This window comes from Barbus barbus, assembly GCF_936440315.1.
Source record: "Barbus barbus genome assembly, chromosome: 36".
NCBI lineage: Eukaryota > Metazoa > Chordata > Actinopteri > Cypriniformes > Cyprinidae > Barbus > Barbus barbus.
In genome coordinates, this window is record NC_136714.1 from 26,062,395 (window position 1) to 26,085,952 (window position 23,558).

General features: G+C 34.7%; 1 protein-coding gene across 3 annotated transcripts in view; it reads right to left on the minus strand.

The window, feature by feature from the left end:
* Positions 1 to 1,209: 1,209 nt before the first annotated feature.
* The window catches only part of rapgef1b (Rap guanine nucleotide exchange factor (GEF) 1b), a 39,162-nt gene continuing 16,813 nt past the window's right edge, over positions 1,210 to 23,558 (minus strand). Inside the window, exons 7-27 of one of the 3 annotated variants that reach the window (XM_079395065.1) lie at positions 22,069 to 22,131; positions 20,314 to 20,434; positions 19,747 to 19,933; positions 19,192 to 19,665; positions 18,471 to 18,676; positions 17,002 to 17,160; positions 14,885 to 15,031; positions 13,031 to 13,117; positions 12,869 to 12,954; positions 12,666 to 12,762; positions 11,477 to 11,552; positions 11,237 to 11,321; positions 11,061 to 11,153; positions 9,506 to 9,691; positions 8,630 to 8,714; positions 7,677 to 7,771; positions 7,068 to 7,146; positions 6,797 to 6,898; positions 6,582 to 6,679; positions 5,560 to 5,688; positions 1,210 to 3,026 (exon numbers count right to left, since the gene is read on the minus strand). In XM_079395065.1, the coding sequence (XP_079251191.1) occupies positions 2,876 to 3,026; positions 5,560 to 5,688; positions 6,582 to 6,679; positions 6,797 to 6,898; positions 7,068 to 7,146; positions 7,677 to 7,771; positions 8,630 to 8,714; positions 9,506 to 9,691; positions 11,061 to 11,153; positions 11,237 to 11,321; positions 11,477 to 11,552; positions 12,666 to 12,762; positions 12,869 to 12,954; positions 13,031 to 13,117; positions 14,885 to 15,031; positions 17,002 to 17,160; positions 18,471 to 18,676; positions 19,192 to 19,665; positions 19,747 to 19,933; positions 20,314 to 20,434; positions 22,069 to 22,131 (2,806 nt within the window). In that variant the 3' untranslated portion in view covers positions 1,210 to 2,875. The remainder of the gene's footprint in view (positions 3,027 to 5,559; positions 5,689 to 6,581; positions 6,680 to 6,796; positions 6,899 to 7,067; positions 7,147 to 7,676; positions 7,772 to 8,629; positions 8,715 to 9,505; positions 9,692 to 11,060; positions 11,154 to 11,236; positions 11,322 to 11,476; positions 11,553 to 12,665; positions 12,763 to 12,868; positions 12,955 to 13,030; positions 13,118 to 14,884; positions 15,032 to 17,001; positions 17,161 to 18,470; positions 18,677 to 19,191; positions 19,666 to 19,746; positions 19,934 to 20,313; positions 20,435 to 22,068; positions 22,132 to 23,558) is intronic. The other 2 variants (XM_079395066.1, XM_079395067.1) reach the window with 2 other exon arrangements.

Sequence of the window (23,558 nt, forward strand, 5' to 3'; positions counted from 1 at the left end):
CTGTATATATAAAATAGTGAATGTCCTACATGTCACAATTCACATGCTAATCACATCAGTCTCTACTCTTATGATATTTATAATAACAGTCAGTACTTTTAACAGGGCCCAGTCTGCCTGATCCGTCTCATTAAGGTTGTAATTTCACCACTATAAAACGTGAGATTGTAATTACACATGTAGAACATAAAAGTCAACTTGTGTTGCTATTATCAAGTATAATGTCTTTTTAACACCTGAAATAAAGTTTCAGTGCTTCACAAGGGTGTTACTGTCTTGTCAAGATCATAAACTCTTGTTTGGTCAGGATAGTGATAGTTTAGTATTTAAAATATTAATCTCACTATCACTGATTTGTCTCTTTGTTTTGAATGTTCTGTATAATTTATATTGTTCGATTCTCTTTGTAATTTGTCCCTAAATGTGACTATTTTAAAATAGATCTTTATTTGTAATCAGATTTTGCATTTTTCTTGTACAAACCTTTTTTTAAACATTAAAGAGAACATGCTTATGTGACTAAATGTCTTTTTTTTGTGTTTGATAAAAGTGTCAGATAGACGAAATAATGCAAATTCATTTCATTTATTTGTACACTGTTTTTTATAGTATTATGAAAAGCACTATACAGATGAAGGTGATGTACCATAGTAATACCATGGTACTTAAATGAGTATTTACACACAAATACCGTTGTGTGTGTCTGAGAAGTATGCTATTAGTTCAAGGTATGTGATAGTATTGTATAATAGTACTGATTCTGAATATCCACAAAGAAAATGATGGTATTACTATGATAGTAACTTGATACATCTTGATTACCCTATTAATTGATCATGATATTTACATAATACTCCAAGATACACTATTGTTTAATAGTTTTGAATCGGTAAGATTTTTCAATGTTTTAGAAAAGTCCAAACAATACAGTAATATTGTGAAATATTATTCCAATGTAAAATAACGGTTTTCTATGTGAATATGTTAAAATGTAACGGATTCCTGTGATCAAAGCTGGATTTCCAGCATAATAGAAAGTAAAAAACATCATTTATTTGAAATGGAATTCTTTTGTAACATTATAACTGCCTTTACTGTCACTTTTGATCAATTTAATGCATTGCTGAGTAAATGTATTAATTTAGTTAGTAATGGCACTTTTTGTAGGTGTAAACGTGCTAAATGTAGTGTTGGAAAAATACACACAATACAAAGAGAGCAGTTTTATTGGTGGTTGAATATACAGCATGTTATAGGTATATCAGGAAAAAAATTCCCAGAAGTCGGTAAACATCACACACACACACACACACACACATACACACTGAAGAACGCGGCTTCAGCTTCCATTCTCCCATATGTGAATAACAACGCTCTGTAGAAAAAACACATTCTCACACACACACACTCTCTCTGATGCCCAGAGATCACAGCATATTCAGTCCTCACGTTTTAGTTTTTTTTGCCTCATAATGTTAGTTATTTTAGTGCATGACTCGTTTGGTTTGAAAATATATTTCCTCTGCCCTCTCTACATGATGGGAGATTATACATCAACTGTACATGTACATTTATACAGAACATATACACATCCCAAAAAATTTTTTAAAATCCATACACACCGCACGCTGTCAAACTGAGCCCCGCCCCTTCTCTGTGACATCATAGTCTGCTTCGGTAAATGTTAAGGTAACGGTTTAAAGATAAATGTATTTTTTTGCATTATGACACTTTATTAAGCTCGAGATTACTTAAATTGCATAAAGGCTTTATGAACAATTAAAAATTTTTAAGATTTATGTTTTTGTTTTATGAATGTGACCCATTTTTCACCTTCAGATTAGCGTAAATACTACCATTATGTTTGTACCTTACAAATGCAATTTGCTTTTTCATGAGTATTGATTTTACTCATTAAATTTATTTTAAATTAACATTTATATTTTTACAGTCATGTATTTTTGACATTTTTTTAATGTAATATTTTTTTTTTTTTGCATTTTGCAAGCTACTGAGAATTGGGAAGAGAAAGAAATGGTCATGAAAATAGTGTCACAATGTAAATTCTTTTTATTTTAAGGTAAAAAAAAAGCAAAGTTCTTGATTTATTTGGAATTCGTGGGGCTGTCAGCGTTGTGACGGGGTAAACAGTTATAATGAGGGGTGCACATGATCACACGCAAAACAATATAGCAAGATGATGTGAACAATTAGTCCAAATGTCCAGTTCATTCTTTAATTTTCAAATTAATATATTCCATATAGTCCATTACTTACCGCGTCTGTCAAAACATATTAATTTCAACAGATCAGCGAATATTCCTTATAAAACGCTTATAAGATTGCACACGTCCACCCATTTCCGAATGGACCCAGGTCCAAACGGGCGAATCGTAGGTTGGATCAGACCTTTGGAAGGTCAAATGGTACGTCCGAGCAGGACAAACAAACACGAACTCACTCCATCAGGCACAGTGTATTAAGATCAAATGAACCAAGCCCTCTTAAGAGTGTGTCTTTCTGTACAGCCACACATCAACACACGCAAACATAGAAAGTTGTGAGGATTTAGCTTTATATCACAGCGTTGGGGTCCACTCGAGCCCTCTGTGCGCGCGCGTGCATATCTGTATATCTGTACTGAATCAGGATTCCCCTCGAGAGTCTTTAAAGTCAACAGTCAGGGAAAAATACTGCCAATGTCTCAGTTTACTGGTGCAAATAGGAGCTTGCGTGTGTCGGTTCAGCCCATTTCAGATCCAGAACCGGGTTAAGAACTCTAGCGTGGGTGAAACAGCCTAGCGTGGGTTCCCAAGGTTCTGAAGGAGGTTCAGGTCTCACCGTAAATTGTCTCTGGGGTTCTAGATTTCAAGTTCTAGGTCTTCTCCTCGCGCTCCGTCCTGCGCCGCGAGATGTTTCGTGGTTTGATCTTGAGCGAGAGCTCCCATAATGCCTCCTCTGCCAGATGATCGCTAAAGTCGTTGAAGAACGAGACAATATCTTCGTTCCGTTTCAGTTCGTAGTGTCTACAAAGACGATTAAAGATCAAAATTAATAATGGAACCAATTTTTTAAACCAGTTACTGGTGAAATCTGCATATGATATGAAATATATACAACATTAAATATTAATATAATATTTTTTCTTATTAACTAAATCATATTAATATGCATAAATAAAAATCGTACACATTAAAAACATAGTTCCAGCTCTAAAATATATGGGGGAAAAAATTGTGTTTTGGTAAATTATAGTTCATTATAAATGATCTTATTTCAAATTTTTACATCATAATTGTTTTTTGCCCATTATCGTTCATAATTATGATTCTTTATTTCGTAGTGACTCGGTCTCTCAATTTTGAATTTCTATGTCATAATTATGCCTTCTAATGTCAATTTCAACTTGGTCGAAAATTACTGACTTGGTCATAATTATGTTTTTTGTCAATTTTATCATTTAATCTCATAATGACTCAGTATCTCAATTTCGACATGTTATAATTGTTTTTAATGATAATTTTGATGTTTTATGTCAAAATTGTGCCTTTTATGTTATAATTATAACTTTGTCAATTTCAACTTTTTATCTCTTGACTCAGTATCTCATAACTTTGTCTTTTTGAGTTATTTTCATGCCAATGACAAAGACTGACAAAATAAATGACTTCCATTATTGTTTGTCATAATTTTGACTTTTTATCCCATAATGGACTTTTTCTTTTCTTTTTTTACTTTTTATGTGACAATTGTGCATTTTTTTGTCATAATTATGACTTGTCATAATTGTTTAGTTTTTTTTGTCATCACCAACTTTTTACCTCATGTTAATTATTTTTGGGTTCAGTATTAGGGATGCACCGATCCGATACTAAGTATCGGTATCGGCTCCGATACGGTCATTTTCTACCGGATCAGGTATTGGTCAGAGGAGACTGATCCAAATCCGATATTGTGCGTATAGTATTCTGTGCTATTGTTAAGCCCCACGAAAGGCACAAAAACATTATAAAGCACCATAAAGTATTTGTGCACAATATTCCAAGTGTTCTGAAGCCGTTACATAGTTTAATGTGAGATATGCATAAGATACGCACGGGATATGCATAAGTTCTTTTGTGCCGCTCTGTATTGGAACCTTTCATATTATAATACTTTTGCACAATGAAAGATTATTAATAGCCTTTCTTGTTCTGTCCTATCTATCATATGTTGCTGCCACCATTACGGTGCTATACATTTAAAAGAAATGTCTTTTAATTTTATAGTATATACACTGAACAAAATTATAAACGTAACACACTTGTTTTTGCCCCCATATTTCATGAGCTGAACTCAAAGATCTAAGATTTTTTCTATGTACACAAAAGGCCTATTTCTCTCAAATATTGTTCACAAATCTGTCTAAATCTGTGTTAGTGAGCACTTCTCCTTTGCCGAGATAATCCATCCACCTCACAGGTGTGGCATATCAAGATGCTGATTAGACAGCATGATTATTGCGCAGGTGTGCCTTAGGCTGGCCACAATAAAAGGCCGCTCTAAAATGTGCAGTTTTATCACACAGCACAATGCCACAGATGTCGCAAGTTTTGAGGGAGCGTGCAATTGATGGAAATTAATTATTATCTCTGCGATCGAACGCAGTTTGAGTATAGTTCTGTGTAAATGCATAAATAAACCGCGCTGTCAGCAGCATAATTTAGAACGACAAAAAATACAGCATGCCAGTTGAGAAATGCAATAAAATACAATGTTTGTTATATTCCAGAGAATATTATTCAGTGAATTAACATTATCCAGTTAATTATTCTTCACTGTTTAGCATATTAAAAAGCTTAAAACCTACTAAAACTGTAGTTAAAAATGAAGTTATGTCTCCTGTCCTTTATTTTCTCCATTTGAAAAGATTAGACATTCTACATTTATTTTGCTTACTGCTAATATTAGTGTTGCTGCTGAAGCTTTTTATAAATAAAATATGTTTTATTGTTGTAATACGAAGATTAAATTTAACATGAAAGACTGCTAATTCCCAAAATATTTTTTGTTAAGATGACTGAAAGGAGGACAAAACCAAAGTGAAGTATGGACTTACTTTATAACAGTAAATAAATATCGGTTCTGCATATCGGTTATCGGGCACATAAACATGCAAATAATTGGTATCGGTTATATATAAAAAAAACTATATCGGTTGATCAGTACAATGAGGTATAGAAAATCTACAATGATGATTAAAAAAAACAAACAAAACAGTGCTGTATCGGATCGGTATCTGTATCGGACGATACTCAGAATTTTATGTATCGGATCGGAAAAAATGGTATCGTGCATCCCTATTCAGTATCTCATAATTATAATTTTTATGCAATAATTATGATTAACTAATTAAATAAGTGATGTTTGATTTGACCACAGTCTTTCATGCCTCATTGCTTCATTCTACAAGCCTGTTAGAGCAAAGTCTAAGGCAGAGTTTTGGACTGCAGCTTGAATCACATGTAATCTAATCTCATGTTTGTCAAACGCTGGGTTTCAGGCCAGCAGATTACTCACACTTGCTGGAAACGTCTCATGCTGTCCAGAATGTTGAACTGCTGCCAGCGCTTGGAGAAATTCACTTTACCGTCAATAAAATCCGGGTTTCCGAGGTGAACGAATGTCAAGTCCTGTAGGATCAAACCCCTGTCAGGAAAAAATAAATAAAATTAACTATACAAGTATATATAATTCACACCAGATTAATGCAGTTTTGAATGTTTATTTTATTGATAAATTCTGTTTAGTTTTAATAGTCATTTTTTGGTTGAAATTCAGCAGATCTGTAGAAAACATCAGATGTGCATGTCAGTGTTTGTTATTGCTAACAAAAACTATTACAAATCATTTTCAGTAAATAAAATAAAAATCTGAAATTAAAAAAGAAGAAAAACTTCAATGAAAATTAGAAATATTGCCTTGGCAACTAACTGAAATAAGTTTGTTAAAGAAATAAAATGACAAATAATGACTGAAATAAAAATAAAGCTAAATAAATAAAAAAAACTAATAAAAATGACTAAAACAATTACTAAAAAATTATATAAAATTAAACTGAAAACTCAAAGTATTAAAATTAAAAAGGTAATTTAAAAGATTAATAAATACATAAATAATACTAAAACAACAATGATGCTTAAAACAGTTTGTTGAAGAAATAAAATTACTGAAATAAAAAACTAAAGCTAAATAAAAATATATATTAAAAAAAAAAGCACAAAACAAAATAAATTTAAAATAATAATACATAATATAATAATACATAAATAATACTAAACACTCGGGCACATATTTTTATGCAGGTCAAAATTCAATGTCATGAACCTCATAAAATTAGTCGAACCTAGGAATTGTGCTTCTCTGACTCTCAAAAGCTGCAAAATGGGCAGATTTCACCAGACAATCCTTGGGTAAGCAGTCTAAGGCTGAAACAGCCATCTTTAGTGAGCACAAAATGCTTTATTTGCCGATTCCTTATTTAATTTCAGTTGATTTTCTGACTCTGTTTTTTATTTTAGTACGGTTTAGTTTCTACTCACAGGTATGGTATGCATGGAGGCTCCACTTCTGCTAGCGCCGCTCTGTACGCTCTGAAGGACGAGGAACTGTCAATCAAGGTGCAGTACTCCTCCAAACCCTGGAAACAACAGAGACAGAGGTTAAAAAAAACTCATATGATTGGCTACTATTGGATGATTTTCTTCAGTTGTGTGAGTTTTGGCAGTGAGAAGGAAATCAGACTGGTGTGACTGACCTCAGACGTCTGTTTCTGCCATTCCAGTCGTCTGATTGGAGCAGAGTCCAGCGCCGAGAGAATCGCCAAATAAGAGTTGAAGTTATTCAGTTTCCGCAAGTGCTATGAGCGAGACAAAACCATTAAATTACTCAGAAAATACAGAGAGTGATGCATTCAGAATCACCCCACAGCCACAAATAGAGCCTAAAGCAGTTTAGAGTGAATGATTGTGGATGATCGAGAGTTTGGCGTGTAATGTTCAAATGTGTGTGTGTGTTACTCTAGTTACCTTCATGATTTTGATGAATTTGAGCAGCAGTTTTTCTCTGTCCTGACCTTTCTCCTGCTGGATGATGATAGAGCGCACCCTATTGGACAGGAGGAATCACATTTCAGTACACACATGGATGACAGAGGTATTGAGTGAGTATGGGGAATATGTAGTAGGGCATGAGATATATATATATATATATATATATATATATATATATATATAATATAATTCAATTGATTAGACATGTTTTTTGATTATTAACATTTAATTAAAACAAATTAAATTTCTATTACATATAATCCAGAAAATGAAAGCAGGAAAAATCGAATTTGGGAAAAAATACTATACAATGGATTTCATAAGGCCCTATGTCTATATTTGTCTATATGTCTACATTAAAAGTTTTCAACTAAAATTGTAACTTCAAATTCATACACAATTCCAGACCCCAGTTCTTCCTCAGAAGTAATCCTTGTATCAGCCTGGTGCTGTTTGCTGGCAAATTCAGCGTAAATCCAGCCAATCACACACAACATGCTGTTTTAAGATATTTTTGTGTGCAATATGCATATATAGAAAACATGCGTCATTTTGAAGGGATAGCAGGTTTCAGTAAATATTTACCAGTAGCTCATGTTGTTAAAGTGCTCTGTAAACTGTGTCAGATTTGGACTTTTCTCTTCATTCTGTTCCTTCGCCCAAAGCAGCACCTCAGGAATCTGATGACAGTGAGAACAGCGGGTATTACTTTTTACTAGGGATGCACAATATTATCGGACTGATATCGGAATCGGCCGATAATGGCTTTAAATGTAAATATCGGCATCGGCCTGATATGAAAAATTATGCCGATATGTCTTGCCGATAAGAGGAATGGGTTAACTCACATGTGCTCAGGGTGTGCTAGTGATTGGATTAAATCGCTGTTGGCCTACTTCTAATTAAATTAAAAGTTATAAAAATAGCCTACGCAAATAACATTTAGACTGTGTTTCTGATTAAATACAGCAGTAATCGATGTCATAAAATAATGATTATGTTTTGATTTAATGGTCAGAAACTATAGCTTACATGGGGAAGAAAATCACAAACATGACACTTGTAAATTAAATAATTTTATATATACTGATTTATTCATTAATGTGTAATATGTTTTATTTCTTAAATCATGAGCTCAAACATTTTCAGACTTCTTACAGCTCTTTTGTTTTAGATCATCTACAAATGTTAAATCTTAAAATAAAATGTTAGGGTTAACTGCATCTTTCTGGGGGTAAAAATGCAGAGATTGATTTAGTTTATTTATAGTTATTTTCAAAGCTTCAATGTACTGTTAAAAAAAACCTTCATTATTTTTTATTTAAAAAATGTAGTTAAAAACAAACCAAAATGAAAAATATTTTGCTTATAATTTCTGCACAGGAGAGACTTGGTGTTGTTTCCAAACAAAAGGAAATATATCGGTATCGGCCAAAATTAGATGAAACATTTCGGCATCCCTACTTTTTACACTCACAAATCTCAAAACTCTTTTTTTCCATTACTATATCAAGTAAAACAGAATCTGTGTGTGTTACCTCAATCTTGTAAAACAGTTCTGCGTCCAGCAACGTCAGCTGATCGGCGATCTCATGACTGCGGAAATCATGCAGCGTTCCGGGCCTGTGGAGAAAGAGCCGATTAAACACACATGCTGCGTCCCAATTCGCATACTATCCGTCCTAAATAGTATTCGAAAATAGAATTAGTATGTCCCAAATCATAGTGTTTAAATAAGTATGCCAAAGATTCCCAGATGGTCAACTACTTCCGGTTAGAATTCGAAGTGCAGATCGATACTCACTCTAACGGCTAATATTGCCCACAACACATTGCGCGGTGGACGTGGATTCGATTAGAACTACAAACGTATTAAAAAACTACAAACATTGCGGATATGCGCGAGTGACGGACAAGTAGAGAAAGGGATTTGAGTGATAAATAATCAATGTCTAACCTGATTAAAAACTATTAATTTAATGTTATTCACGTTATATTTCATCTGCAGCAACACTGTGAACTTTTATAGTGATGCGTTTGGTCATTAACTTTTAAATGCATCATTATGAGCAGAGTTCTCTGCATGAAAGACCCGTGATGTGCTTCTTTATTTCTCTCCAATATGGAAGGAAATCAAATTAAACGAAATGTGGATGATTTTAACTGTGACAAGATGATTGACAGGATGCACGTAACTAAGCAACAGATCGTCCGTTAAAGAAGCAGCTATGACGAAGTAGTATGTCCCAAAGCGTGCCTAGTATTCTGCTACATACTCAAAAGTATGTACTTTTTCTTCACAAAAATAGTACATACTTTTAGGGCATAGTACAAGTAGGCGAATTTGGGCGTGGCAACAGATAAGCCTGCACAGATAAGAACCGTCCCAATGACCCCTGAACTTTGACCTTTACCTGGCAGACACACCCCGCGCGGCGAGAGGTTTCAGCATGTGCATGTGTCTCAGGAGCCTCTTCTGTTCCATTTTATCCAGGATGTTCTTTCGCAGGACCCGCGCCAGACTCAGTTCTCCATTACAGACCAGCCGGAAGACCAGATCCATCAACTGCCGCAGGATATCCTCGGTCAACTCCACCAGACTGACACACAGACAACACCAAGAGGTCAATCAATCACACATACACTGCTGTTCAAAAGATTTCATTATTAATATTTTTATTCAGCAAGGACACATTAATCTGATCAAAAGTGAGAGTAAAGACTTTTATAATATTACAAAAGATTTCTATTTCAAATAAATGTTCTTTTGAACTTTTTTATTCACAGTTTCCACAAAAATATGACAGCACAACTGTTTTCAACATTGATAATAATGATAAATGCCTCTTGAGCAGCTAATCAGTATATTAGAATGATTTCTGAGGATCATGTGACACTGAAGACTGGAGTAACGATGCTGAAAATACAGCTTTGATCACAGGAATAAATTATATCTTACTATATATTCACATAGAAAACAGTTCTTTTAAATTCTAATAATATTTCACAATATTACTGTTTTCTTGTGTGTTTTTTTTATCAAATAAATGCAGCCTTGGTGAGCAGAAGAGACTTCTTTCAAAAACATTATTAAACAAATTGTTAAATATGTTACATAAAATATATCTATTCAAATAAATAAAGTCTTAAATACATATAAAAGATATATATGAGCCTGGAACACAAAACCAGTCATAATTGACTTCTTTTTTTTTTATTGAGATTTGTACATCATCTGAAAGCTGAATAAATATGTTATGATAGGACAATATTTGGCCGAGATACAACTATTAGAAAATCTGGAATCTGAGGGCGCAAAAAAAATCAAAATATTGAGAAAATCGCCTTTAAAGTTGTCCAAATGAAGTTCTTAGCAATGCATATTACTAATCAAAAAGTTTTAATATATTTACGGTAGGAAATTTACTAAATATCTTCATGGAACATGATCTTTACTTAATATCCTAATGATTTTTGGCATAAAAGAAAAATCAATAATTTTGACCCATACAATGTATTTTTGGCTATTGCTACAAATATACCCCAGCGACTTAAGACTGGTTTTGTGCTCCAGGGTCACGTTTTTATATATATATATATATATATGACAATGACAATATATGATATATATATGGAACATTATTTAACTTAATCAATCATTTGATCCAATCTTATCATCAGTGTCAATTTTGATCAATTTAATGCAATCTTGCTGAATATCTCAATATATTTTTTTACTTATTATGAATAAATTATTATTAATTTATTTTTTCAAAGAAACAATCACCATGAACTTGTACATATTTATGACATGTTGCTATTCCTGTTTAAGTCCTTGTGTTTCTGGCAAATAAACTATTGCATTTACTGCAAAAATAAACTGAAAACATATTTTCCAGCTTCAACTTAGCTACCTTTTGTTAGAAGTAGCCACATAAAAAAAAAAAAAACCTTAATGCATTGACTCACCAGAGTTCATCCACAACTCTCACCAGCACGAAGAACGTGTTTTTACTGACACGCTTCTTGAAGGTGTCTGGACTGTGACAGAACCGAGTATATGTGCGGCGGAGTTAAGAAAAAACACACCATGCAAACCGACTGCTACTAACAGATAAAAATAAACCACACAGTAGAAAGGATATCTGTAGTGTAGTTTTTTAATGAGGGCTTCAGGCGTTATGAAGGTTCTGTAGGTGGTGAGAAAAGCCTCGCAGTACAACACCAAATCTACAACACAAACAGACAAATGATTAATATGCACTCAAGATATCCAGCAAACCTCCATCACACAAACACTGCAGGAATCAATCAGTCTAACAGACATATTATAACAGAAAAATTCTGACTGAGCGAGCTTCATATGAAGAAAGCGAGTGAATTACCTTTGCGGTCTGTTTCTGTAGCGTGAACTAACAGTATATCACCAGAGCCAGCTCTCACATCAGGACCATCATCATTCTATCAGAGAGAGAGAGAAATATTACTGCAGGCAACTGAAGTCCGGCTCAGTTTGGCTCCGGCTGCCCATCGCAGCACTGCACCAGCTGACGTCTGTGTGTGTGTGTGTGTGTTTTAGACTTGCATCAACCACTACAGAATTACTCTCTAAACACCGGAGGAAACAGACAAAAGCTCTGACCCTGTCAAAAAACACAATACATCAAATACCCTCATGCAACAGATTTCCAACATAACTCTGTTAACTTAATTCCGCTGTGATTCCTCTCTCTTTACCCATAATATAGCATATTTTTAACTCAAATTAATATTTCATGTCAATCTATTTATTTATCTGATAAGCCGTGTAATAATGAACATGCCATGCGGAATTAACCCTAGTGATTTTATTTTGTAGTTATGATTGGCTGACTGTACATCTCATACATAATTATGCTAATTTGATTGTCAATTTACATACTATTTGCGCCTCTACAGTTTTGTCATCTATAAAGTGCGTACTAATTCAGTTCTAAACCATTTTTGTTTATCCAATGAATCTCCATGAATTAGCAGTTGTTTGTGGTTACTGGATAAGGAGTTTTCACATTCATATAAGACCAATTTCTACATGATGAAATAGTTTATATCTTTGCATAACATTTTTTTTTAACATGTCTATGACTTTTAAGATTTTAATAATTTTCTAAACTTTTCCCAAACAGGACATTTTAAAATATGAATACATTTAAATACATGCACAGCATACATGTTATAAAATATTGACAAATATCCATATTTAATGATGCATGCATGGATAAATAAGTAAATGCATTAAAAAACATAAAAATGCATGATAAAATCTAATGCTTAAATACACAAATAAATCCATGCATAAATAAATCCATGCACAAATGCATAAATAAATGCTTAAATTAATAAATGCAGGCAGAAGTGGACAAATAAATGCACAAATAAATTCAACCATAAACACATAAATAAATGCATAAACAAAAGCATGAATAAATTAATACAAATAACTAATCAAATCAATGTTAATACTCCCAGGTTTATCATGACTGTGTTAATAAAGGTTTAATGAACACGTTATATAGCTTTAAACAGTATTATTACCTCTGCTTTGAGTGTGATGCGGTTCATAATCTCATTATGATCAATGAGGGACAGTTCATCAACATCATCAATCTGACCATGACTGGGTTCCTTCGGCCTGTGAGCGAGAGAAAACATATCACAAATATCTACATATCTCTGACCTGTCCATATGACAGCAAACACACACACACACACACACGTACAAAGATCGGAATTCATACCTATCCTTAGACAAAGCTTCCTTGCTATTGGAGGTGGGTATGTGAGGGGTATGGTCCTGAAGCACATCGTCACATGACGAGGGGCCCTGAAGAATTCAAACTAATGTATAATTGCAATCCAAACACATACACACAGCTTAATACAATGACACGCATACTTACAGTGCGGTGTGTGTTTTCTCCATTAGCCTGTGTGGAGGAGTACAGGTTCACATACTCTCCCTCACCACCTTCATCCACACTTTCACTCTACAGCAAAAACAACAGAGACAAACGCCACAGATCGGTCAGACAGACAGCAAATATTCACCATCAAACACACAATGTGACAGTTTTCTATGACATATAGGTAGAACCAGGGCCGGCGCCAAGGGGGGGGCACTCGCGCACATAAGATAGTGATGCCATTCCCCCCCCGGTTGAGACATATATCGTCCGATCCTCCTTAACCCCCCCCAAAGGAGAGACTGCGTGATTTGTGCCCCCCCTAGAAGTTTAAATGCCCCCCCGACGAAGGTGACCTGGCGCCGGCTCTGGGTAGAACGTCAATTCTGTGCAAAATAATTTAATTTCCATGCAAAAATGATGCCACAACAATAAGTTGTCACAGATGATTGCTAGGGATTTATGGGCAGTTGCTTTTGATATTCTGGTCTATAGTTATGACCCACAACCAGGAGTTATTATTGTTAATCAAAACCATAAAAAAATTCATTATTATTGATAAAAAACATTTTTAATTAAAAAATAAAAATAAAATAAATATATATATAAAAAACTAATATTGCCTTATAAATAATCTAAAATAAATTAAACTTTTTTATTCTTTAAAATTAAACATTCTTATTTGGTTCCATTTTCATCTACTTCCTTCGACATATGCAGTATCCACATTTTCTTGTTCCTAGAATCTTCAGTGAAGGTCTTTTCAATATAAAGCTCCATCTGACTGGAAAAATCTCCCTTCTTCCCTTAGATCAATCACATCTTTCCGTCTCTTCAGGACTAATTTACTATCTCATTTGAAAATAACCTGCTTATGTTTTTAATTTTGGGTTAAGAATTGCCTTTAGGTCTTATTAGTTTTCTATTTTTTTTATTTTTTGGATATTACTTGTGTTGTATCTTGTATTCTTTTATGCATGCACTATTGGGTCCCCCTTGAAAATGAGATGAAGCATCTCAAGGGGCTTTCCCTTAATAAATTCAAATTAAAAAAAATAAATTATCTAAAACTAATAACAATACACATTTAAAAAAAGGAATAATATAGACGTATGTAAATATTACACGTTAAAATGGTACACATTTAAAAATGCCCATATTTAAGGATGCATAAATAAAGGAATACATAAAATAAGTATTAAAATAACTAAACATATAATCTAAATGTAAAAAAAAAAAAAACTATATGGGAATATTTAATTGAAAAAAAAAAAAAACAATTACTGCAAATTTAACTAAAATTAAAAAGAACAAAAAAATCTAAATATAATTTAATTTAAAATATTAACCTAAACTACAATAGTAAGTAACACTGCCCAAGACCCTCTTTCATTGTCTCACACATGAAAATAGTTTTTTTTTCTCCAAAAGTAACAGCACACCTCTCTTTTTCACTCGGAAAACTCTGAAAAAAGAAATGATATTACACAGAGACTACATGCAGTGTCGATTGAGCACTAGATGGCGCTCGTTTACATTATTTTGCACAATGTAAATCCACATTCTCAAGGACCTGCACATAATCTGACAGTCCACTTTGTATTTTCAGGAAAATTAGAGATAAAGATAAAAGGTAATTATGTATGTGTGCCTAAGGTAGCTATGCTTTTCATACAACCGCAACTCCTTTTGGAGACGTCTTTAGTGGGAAAAAAAAAAAAAAAGTCATTTATGCTTTATTTTTAATTCTAGAAATGCAAAACAAAGTTCTGTAGTGATTATGATTGGATTAATTTAGAATTCAATAAGTCCATATTTATCATGTGTGTGAGTTTTTGAGGGTGTGTTTACCACGGAGGTAAGAAGTGAATCAGAAAGAGAAGACTCAGAAGGAAGACAGACAGCCAGAGAAACCAGAGAGCTGGTCAAGGACCCGTTAGAGACACCCCCACCATCTAGAGCTTTGCCGGCATTGGTCAAACCAACCAGGTCGGAACTCTGCGATTGGTCGAGACAGAAGAAAAGAGAAGAAATGGGAGAGGAAAGATGGAATCAGAGGACGTATATGGAAAAAATCTGAAAAGGAGGAAAAAGATTGGAGAACGGAGAGGGAAACACTGGGACAGTGAGTTTACATTTGTAACTATAAAGAGAAAACCTCCATCAGACGACACAACAGAACACTGGACAAGTCAAATCCTGGCTGAACTTCCGGATGTTGCTCAGAGGGATTTCAGTCAGCACCTGCAGGGACTCGCCCGGATCACCAACAACATTCCAGATCATCCCATTACACACACACACACACAGCAAACATGGTCCAACATGTTTCCCTGAGAGATCGGGAAGAGCAGCCCTCATTCTGTGACATTCCGGAATGTAAGCATTCCACAGAGACTCAGAGGAGGGAGTGAGGAAAAGAGATAGAAAGAGAAAAAACTTCCATATGGTTCCTCACAATCTTACACACACACACACACACACACACACACACAGAAAGAGGTCACTTACTCACTAACTCTTTCCTTAGGCAAACACACACACGCTCACATAAACATCATATTGCTTCTGCTCTGACCTCTACGGTCAGGGGTCAAGAGCACAGAACATTCCAGAACAATTCCCAGATTCCGTTACCATGACAAACTAGTCCCTAAAACTCATCACAAGGGAAAAGAACTCTAAATAGCACCTCGTGATAACCATCAGTAATAACCATTGTTATGTTATATACTATTATCGTGTTTATTTCTATTTTGATTTAGCTTTTATTTTTATATTTTCCATTTTCATTTCAGTTTTAGTTATTTTCTGTGCTTTTGTACTAGATTTTTGTAAAATCTCTCAATTTCTGCTTCATATAAACAATGACACATTCTGAATGACCTCAAGTCTAATAAACAATAAAAAAAAACCTCTAGAAATAATATAACATTTGACTACATAAACCACTTCTGATGCAATGAGCAAAATCTTCAAAAAACTAAAAAATAGTGTCAAATGCAGCACTGGAATTTGCTGGTGGTGAAGTCAAATCTAACTGGAGGCCAGAGTTAAGGTCACTGTACACAGAGTCCGAAATTTTCATACGTTAAAAAATAAATATGAGCTCATGTTGTGTCAATCACGTTTGCACACTGCCTCCGAAACTTTCGTCCGACAAAATAAATTCGGATCAGGTTCAATCAGGTTTTCTGCGTTTTCACATCCGTAGCATGCATTTTGATAGGAAAGGATGGGGAATATGAAAAAACGCATGCAAAAATTTCAGACTCCGTGTGCAATGACCTTGAGTCAGTAAAATAACATACGCAGGGCATCCATGAGCATAGACGCAAAACTTAAGTTTTAATGCTACATGAAGATTAAACAGCATTTTGATAAGCTCTGGACTTAAACCTTAAACCCAGATAAACGAAGATTAGATAAGCTTCTACACTTAAACTTTAATTCAGCTTCAGTTCTGGTTCCAAAAGTCCAAAAAATAAAAATAAAACACCCAAAAGGGCAAAGTGGACTCACAAACTCCATAAGTCACATCTAATAACCACCCCAGAGAGACAATAAAATGGCAAAACCATATGAAGAGAATGTGTCTCCAAACCACACACAAAATGACCAGAACACACTGAAAACAGATGATACATAAGCAAACCTACAATACACATAGAGGGCATTGTTCATAAAACATGAGTAGAAACAAATTTCTGTATATTATTTGAGATTCTTTATAAGAATGAATTTAAGAGCACAGAAATGTATTCTGCTCAAGAATGACACTTTAATTAATTGTTAAAAATGTAAAAATTTGGATTAAATTTTTCAAAAAATTTCAAAAAATTTATTTTCTTTCTAAATTTTTCTAAAAACTGGATTGTTATAAAATTTTTAAAATATCTGAAGAGAGAGGATAAAATCTTTTGGGATTGTTTACTTGCATGTTACATTCCTGATTGCTCGACACTCACCACTGGGGTGGTCAAAGAGGCGTGGCCACTGAGGAAGGAGTTAGACACTGATAGGCTGAGACCAAGAGCAGGCTCCGCCTCCTCCGGAAGCCCAGCAGGAGGAGGGAGAATTGAAAAAGAGGAAGAGGAGGATGGAGGAGGAGAAGAAGTGTAGGTGGCCTAAAGCGCAAGAGAGAAACATGGGACAGGAAGAAGAGAGAGAGAGAGAAAAGAACAAAGGATGAAATCAGGTTAAAAAGAAAGAAAGGCAAAGTGAGTTATATCAACTCAGCAGGGAAAAAAGTAGAAAATGATTTAAAGGCAACATGAAATGAGATGCTTTTACATTCTTTTTTGAATATATACCATTATTAATATATCACGTAATTATGCATTTACATTTACTTTGTATTTTATGTTTAAATATTATATAACTTTCAAGGTAAATAAGGTCAATTTGGATTTCCATGTTGCCTTCAAAAAAATAAATTAACAGAAGAGAAGAAAACTATTAACTAACTTTTTATATATTAAAATAAAAAAAAGTATTTAATTAATAAATGCATATTTAGAATTAATTATACGTATTATATGACTTTCATTTTTATATGGATTTCTATATAACATTCTTTCAGCAAAGGGATATATATATATATATATATATATATATATATATATATATATATATATATATACACACACACACATACACACACACACACTGAGCAAAATGGTGGTCACACCAGATACTGACTGGTTTTCGGACCCCCAATACAGTAAAACTGCACATTTTAGAGTGGCCTGGCCTTTTATTGTGGCCAGCCTAAGGCACACCTGTGCAATAATCATGCTGTCTAATCAGCATCTTGATATGCCACACCTGTGAGGTGGATGGATTATCTTGGCAAAGGAGAAGTGCTCACTAACACAGATTTAGACAGATTTGTGAACAATATTTGAGAGAAATAGGCCTTCTGTGATCTTTGAGTTCAGCTCATGAAAAATGGGGGCAAAAACAAAAGTGTTGCGTTTATAATTTTGTTCAGTGTATGTGTGTATATATATATATATATATATATATATATATATATATATATATATATATATATATATATATATATATATATACACACACACACACACACACAATTTATGTAATTGTTTTTATAGATTTTTAGAAATTTTCAGCAGCAAAGAAATGAAGAGAATGTGAAAATAAGAAGAGAAAGATTCTGCTGTGGCACAAATTTCCCACAGCATCTAATCTGTAACTATTTCACTAAAAGCAAAAAAAAAACATAGTTAATCCGTATTTTCCAGTTGACTTTACAGTGACCCTGACGTGGCCACCAAAACAGTCACGTGTTGCCTAATCTAAAGAAGCTCAGTTTGACCTCTGACCTTCAGGAGCTTAACCTCTGACCTGCTGCATGCTCCGCGCCCACAGGCACAGCTCACTGATAACACGCATGCACATGATCAGAACTCACCAGCTGTCTTTGTTTGGGAGGCAGCGCTGGCGGAGGGATGGGTTCGTGGACGGAGTCCGAGCTGCTGTAGGAATCGTTGAAGCCGTAAACCTCCTGAAAGCGCTTGTTCCTCCGCTGCTCGTAAATACTCTCGTTCTGAGGCATCTGATAGAAGACGGACGGCTGCGGTTCAGAATAATCCTCCACAAACTGCATGTACTGGAGGACTACAGAGAGAGAAAAAAATAAGTGTTACACATGTGAAAGAGAGCCATTTTCTTGATTTCTATTTCACAATAAAAAACTACTGTATGCTTTTATTTAAACCTATGAAAATGCAGATCCTGTTGTAGATAACAGTGAAAAATCATATAAACTTAACCTGAAATAACATCATTACTTGCATTACAGCAATTACATGAGAAAGAGGGTGTTTTAGCATTTTGGTATTGAGAACTGACTAATAAATTTTTTTTTAAATGATCTGGCAATGCATAAAATATTGAAAGGGGCATGATTTTCTTATGCAAAATATAATATTTATTTCTATATGTGGTTTTGAAATCAGTCTTTATAATGTTTATAAACAGTTAAACGTGCTTGATTTATATTTTTGTATCACAATAAAAAAAAATAAAAAAAAATTATAAAAAAAATTTAACGAAATATGACCCAGACATGTTTCTGGACGGTATTTCAAGAGACCCACTTAAAAAAAATTTAAAAATAAAATCAATGTTACTCTGTTTGCCCTTCTTCTCTGGCAGCGGCGGTGGGCTGTCGGTGTCAGTACAGCACGAGAGATCGTCTCCTCCGTTGACCTGCGGCAGCGGCGACGCCGGCGTCAGCAGCGGGAACGGTGGCGTCGGCTGCTCCTCTTCTGACAGGTTATCGTAGTGCGATGAGAGGCGCTCGTAAAGAGGGTACGCCGATATGATCGGCGCCGACCGCCGCTTCTTCTGTGGGAGGGCGGGGGGAAGCACGCTATTGGTTGGTCCAGGTGTGAGGGGCGGGGTCCAGTACTCCAGGGAAGCCTGATTGGTGGCAGGAGCGCTGAAACGCGGGTGGGCGGGGGCCTGGGCGGGGCTTAACGACTGAGACTCCCCATGGCATTCTGGGAGAGGGCTCAGACTGCTGCCAGTGCCCGTCGGAAACGGTAAAGGCTCGGATACGGATAGATCCTGATGCAGGAAGTCGTAATCGGGATCGTATCCCTCTATAGACAAACAAAGAGAGGATCATATCCTGGTAAGTGTTCAAAAACCTTCAACTTTTATTCGTAATAGTGTTTGCATACCTAGTGTTTCACAGCTAGTGTTGCGAGAGCACTGGCCGCTGTCTCGCTCCAGTGACGAGAGCTGCTCGTCGGACTTGCTGAGTTTTCCCATACTGTTACAGGGAGAAAGACGAGGCGAATCCCCGCCGTATGATCGGCTCCCACCGGAGAAACGCCTCTGGAGGAGATCCACGTCAAACTCCTGCTGCTTTAAACACAGATCATGTGACAAAAACTTTTTGGATTAGATTGACTAGATTTTGACCCATCCATTGTTTTAAAATAATTCTCTGAATGCACACTGTAATGACATGCAAAACTATTATATGTGATTTTGAATGAAGTTTTGAATATGATTTTATTATTATAGTATTTATGGTTATATATTTTTTATTTTAGCTTGATTTCAATTAACAAAAATAGATTTAGTTTATAATTCAACACCATTCAATATTACACACTTCACTTTCAAGTTAAGATATCAGCATTACGCTTATTGTTGTGGTTAAAAAATAATCAATAATCAGGATTAGGCACGGTGCCATCTCAGAGAGGTCAAAGGTCAAGGGTCGTGCTCAGGTGCTGTACCTGTCTCGGAGCTCCAGAAGGCAGGTTGAGACAACATGGGACTCGACTCATCGGCGCTACGACGGCAACACGTGTGGGGGAGTGGGCTGACTGTCGCTTCTTGGGAGGCAGAGCGGGTGGGCTACGGCACAGTATGCAGAAATATGCAAATGAGCTCACTAGTATGAAACAAACAATGTAACAAGGTAAAACGAAACGAGCACAGACAGTCCACACACAGTTAGTGAGGGTCTAGCCTGGAATTTAATTGGACACACACACAAACGCTAACACACACATAAAAGTAGCACAGCGGTGGAATGTGTGGGCGGTGAGTTCAGATCTTGGGTTTCCCTGACAATTCTTTACACTTCAATGAAGCTCTAGCGGGTAACCATGGAAACATTAGAATAAACTAACCATAGAACTCTCAGTGGGAGGGATTAGAGCGGGATGCAGCGCTAGTCAACATTCCTGATGGAATGTGCACAGGATTCTATTTGGAATTTTTGGAATAATTTGAAAAAACATGTAAAGGATCCAAACGGGAATCAATTAGAATCTTCAAAGGATTGAATTAAATACAACTGAATAAACTGAATTTTTAACAGAAGTTCAAGAGTACTGTCAGACTACTGTACATTTATAGGGAAAGTTCACACAAAAATCATCATTTACCCTCAAGTTGTTCCAAACCTGTATGAGTTTCTTTCTATGTTGAGCACAAAAGAAGATATTTTGAAAAATGTCGGTTAACAAACAGGTGATAGTAGCCATTGACTTCAATAGTATTTTTCTCCCCCCTACAATGGAAGTCAATGGCTACCGTAAACTGTTTGGTTACCAACATTCTTTCAAAATATCTTCTTTTTTTTTCAGCAAAAGAAAGAAACTCATACAGGTTTGAGGGTGAGTAAATGATAAGATTTTAATTTTGGGGGGAACTAACCTTTTAATGGGTTTATTTTACAGTATTTGGAAAATCCTGAAAATGATCTTTTGATGTACTAAAGGAGAAATGTATCCTATTGAGAATTACGATATTCCTATTGGGACTAAAACTGAAACAAAAAATCATAAAACATTTTCATTACTTGGAAAAAAAAAAGTTAACTGAAATAAAAAAAAAAAAAAAAATTTCAGCCAGCTGCCAAGGTACAATTTCTCATCATTTAATTGTACTAAAATAACTTAAATTAAAATAGAAATAAATTAATAAAATCTATAAAAAACAATATACTAAAATTACTAAACTTTTTAGTAAACTTTACATGAAATGAAACTATAAAAAATAAAAACCTGATTAAAAATATCAATAAAACTATAATAGTATCAATGATACTACAAAATTTGATGAAGAAACAATTTTCACTCAATTAAAGAAATGGCAAGTGACATGTTGAATTAAACATGAAATTTAGACACTGAAATAGTATTTTCGGTGAAAAATTAAATATTATTTCTGTTTTATTTACAACTTTTTACACTTATTTTCAGTGTGTGTTGTAAAATATGCCCATTAGGATCCTGCAAATTATTATAGAAATTCCATTCACATTCTTTTAGGATTTACAGACTAGTCCTCATTGGTCAGCCATGCAAATTCACTGCAATCAGGCTTTCCAATGATTGGCTGTCACTCTGCAAAGTGCAATCCAATTGGACGCACACTGCCACACAAATACATGCAGCTAAGTGCCGCCGTCCAATCAGGAAGGCCGAGGGGTGTAACTGTGTTGTCAAAATGCACACAGAGAACACCATTGGCTAACGTACGTTTCCATCGCCGTGGCCCTCCGCTGCCCGGCAACAGGATCGGAGCACAACTGCATCCTGTTCCTGGCCCAGGACAACCAAATGATCACAGAGTACAGAGAAAGAGGATGAACAAACGATTCCAGAAAAAAAAAAAACACAAAAATGGATGAAAATGCCGAAAAGACAAAGATGATGTGTGATTGAAAGACACAAAGAAGATTGAGAGAAAAACAGATACAGTGGTTGAAAGAATAACATGGTATATAACTAGCTAAACAGACATTAATTGGAGCTGATGCTATATTTAATTTGACGCAAATGGAAATGAGGCTGTGAGGGATGGAAGTACAGTTCATTCAATATCTCGCGCTGTGAGTTTAATAATGATGCAAAAAATGTGTGCAGGTGGCTGATGGCCAATATAACGCCATTATATATTAAAGGGGTCATCGGATGCAAAATTCACTTTTCAAGTTGTTTGAACATAAATGTGTGTTGGAAGTGTGTGCACACATCCATCCTATAATGATAAAAATCCACTCAGTTTTTTTTTGCTTTGAAGTGGATGCGGCGATCCCCGATCCGCCTAAATGTGTCTATGTTCACGTGAATCATTCGTGATCCAGCTACAGAAGAAGCATAAGGTTTTTTTATATATCTTTGCAAATCTCCTTTCCTAATAATGTACTAGCTAGCCAGTTTCGCGGCTAAAGTAAACAGTACTGCTCGTCACCCCACGGAAGAGAGGGGCGGGGTCAGCAGAGCTCATTAGCATTTAAAGCAACATGGACTAAAACAAACAGCTTGATGAAAACAGAGCTGATTTTGACATGTTTAAAAAGGTGTTTTTTACACTACCATTGAGAAATTTTAAAATATGTTATAGACTTTTAATTAAGAATCATATCAACTTGTAGAAAATGGGCATCCAATGACCCCTTTAAAATATTAGAGACACACTGATAATAGGTTTGACATTTTTACAGATATTTACAGTATTCCACTTAATATCGTGTTTTCTACTAAAATTAGAACTAAAAAATTCACACACAGAGAAACTATTGTGAAAACAAACAGCCTTGAATAAACACTGCCAAGAAAATGGGTAAAATTACTTACTGACTGTGCACAATATTATTATTGTAAAGTATACTGTTCTACTTCAGAGGTTATTGATGAATGATTTATTTTTCATAAATGCAGAATAAAAAAAAAAAAAACAGCTTTGCATATAGATAGTTAGACATTAAAAAAGGCTATAAAATAACTTAAAATGGCTATAATTATTAATTATATTAATATTTAAAAATTATAAATTATATAAATAATTGGATTTAACAATGCAAAATAAGATGTAGCTAAAATGTTTTAATTAAATGAACATTTGTCATAACATTAAATGAATTTTCATATAAAAATAAAACTTGATAGTGAACATTTTAATCTGAAAAAAAACTAAAAACTAAATATCAGTCGATTTATTGGTGCATCATTAATAGAAAATGTAC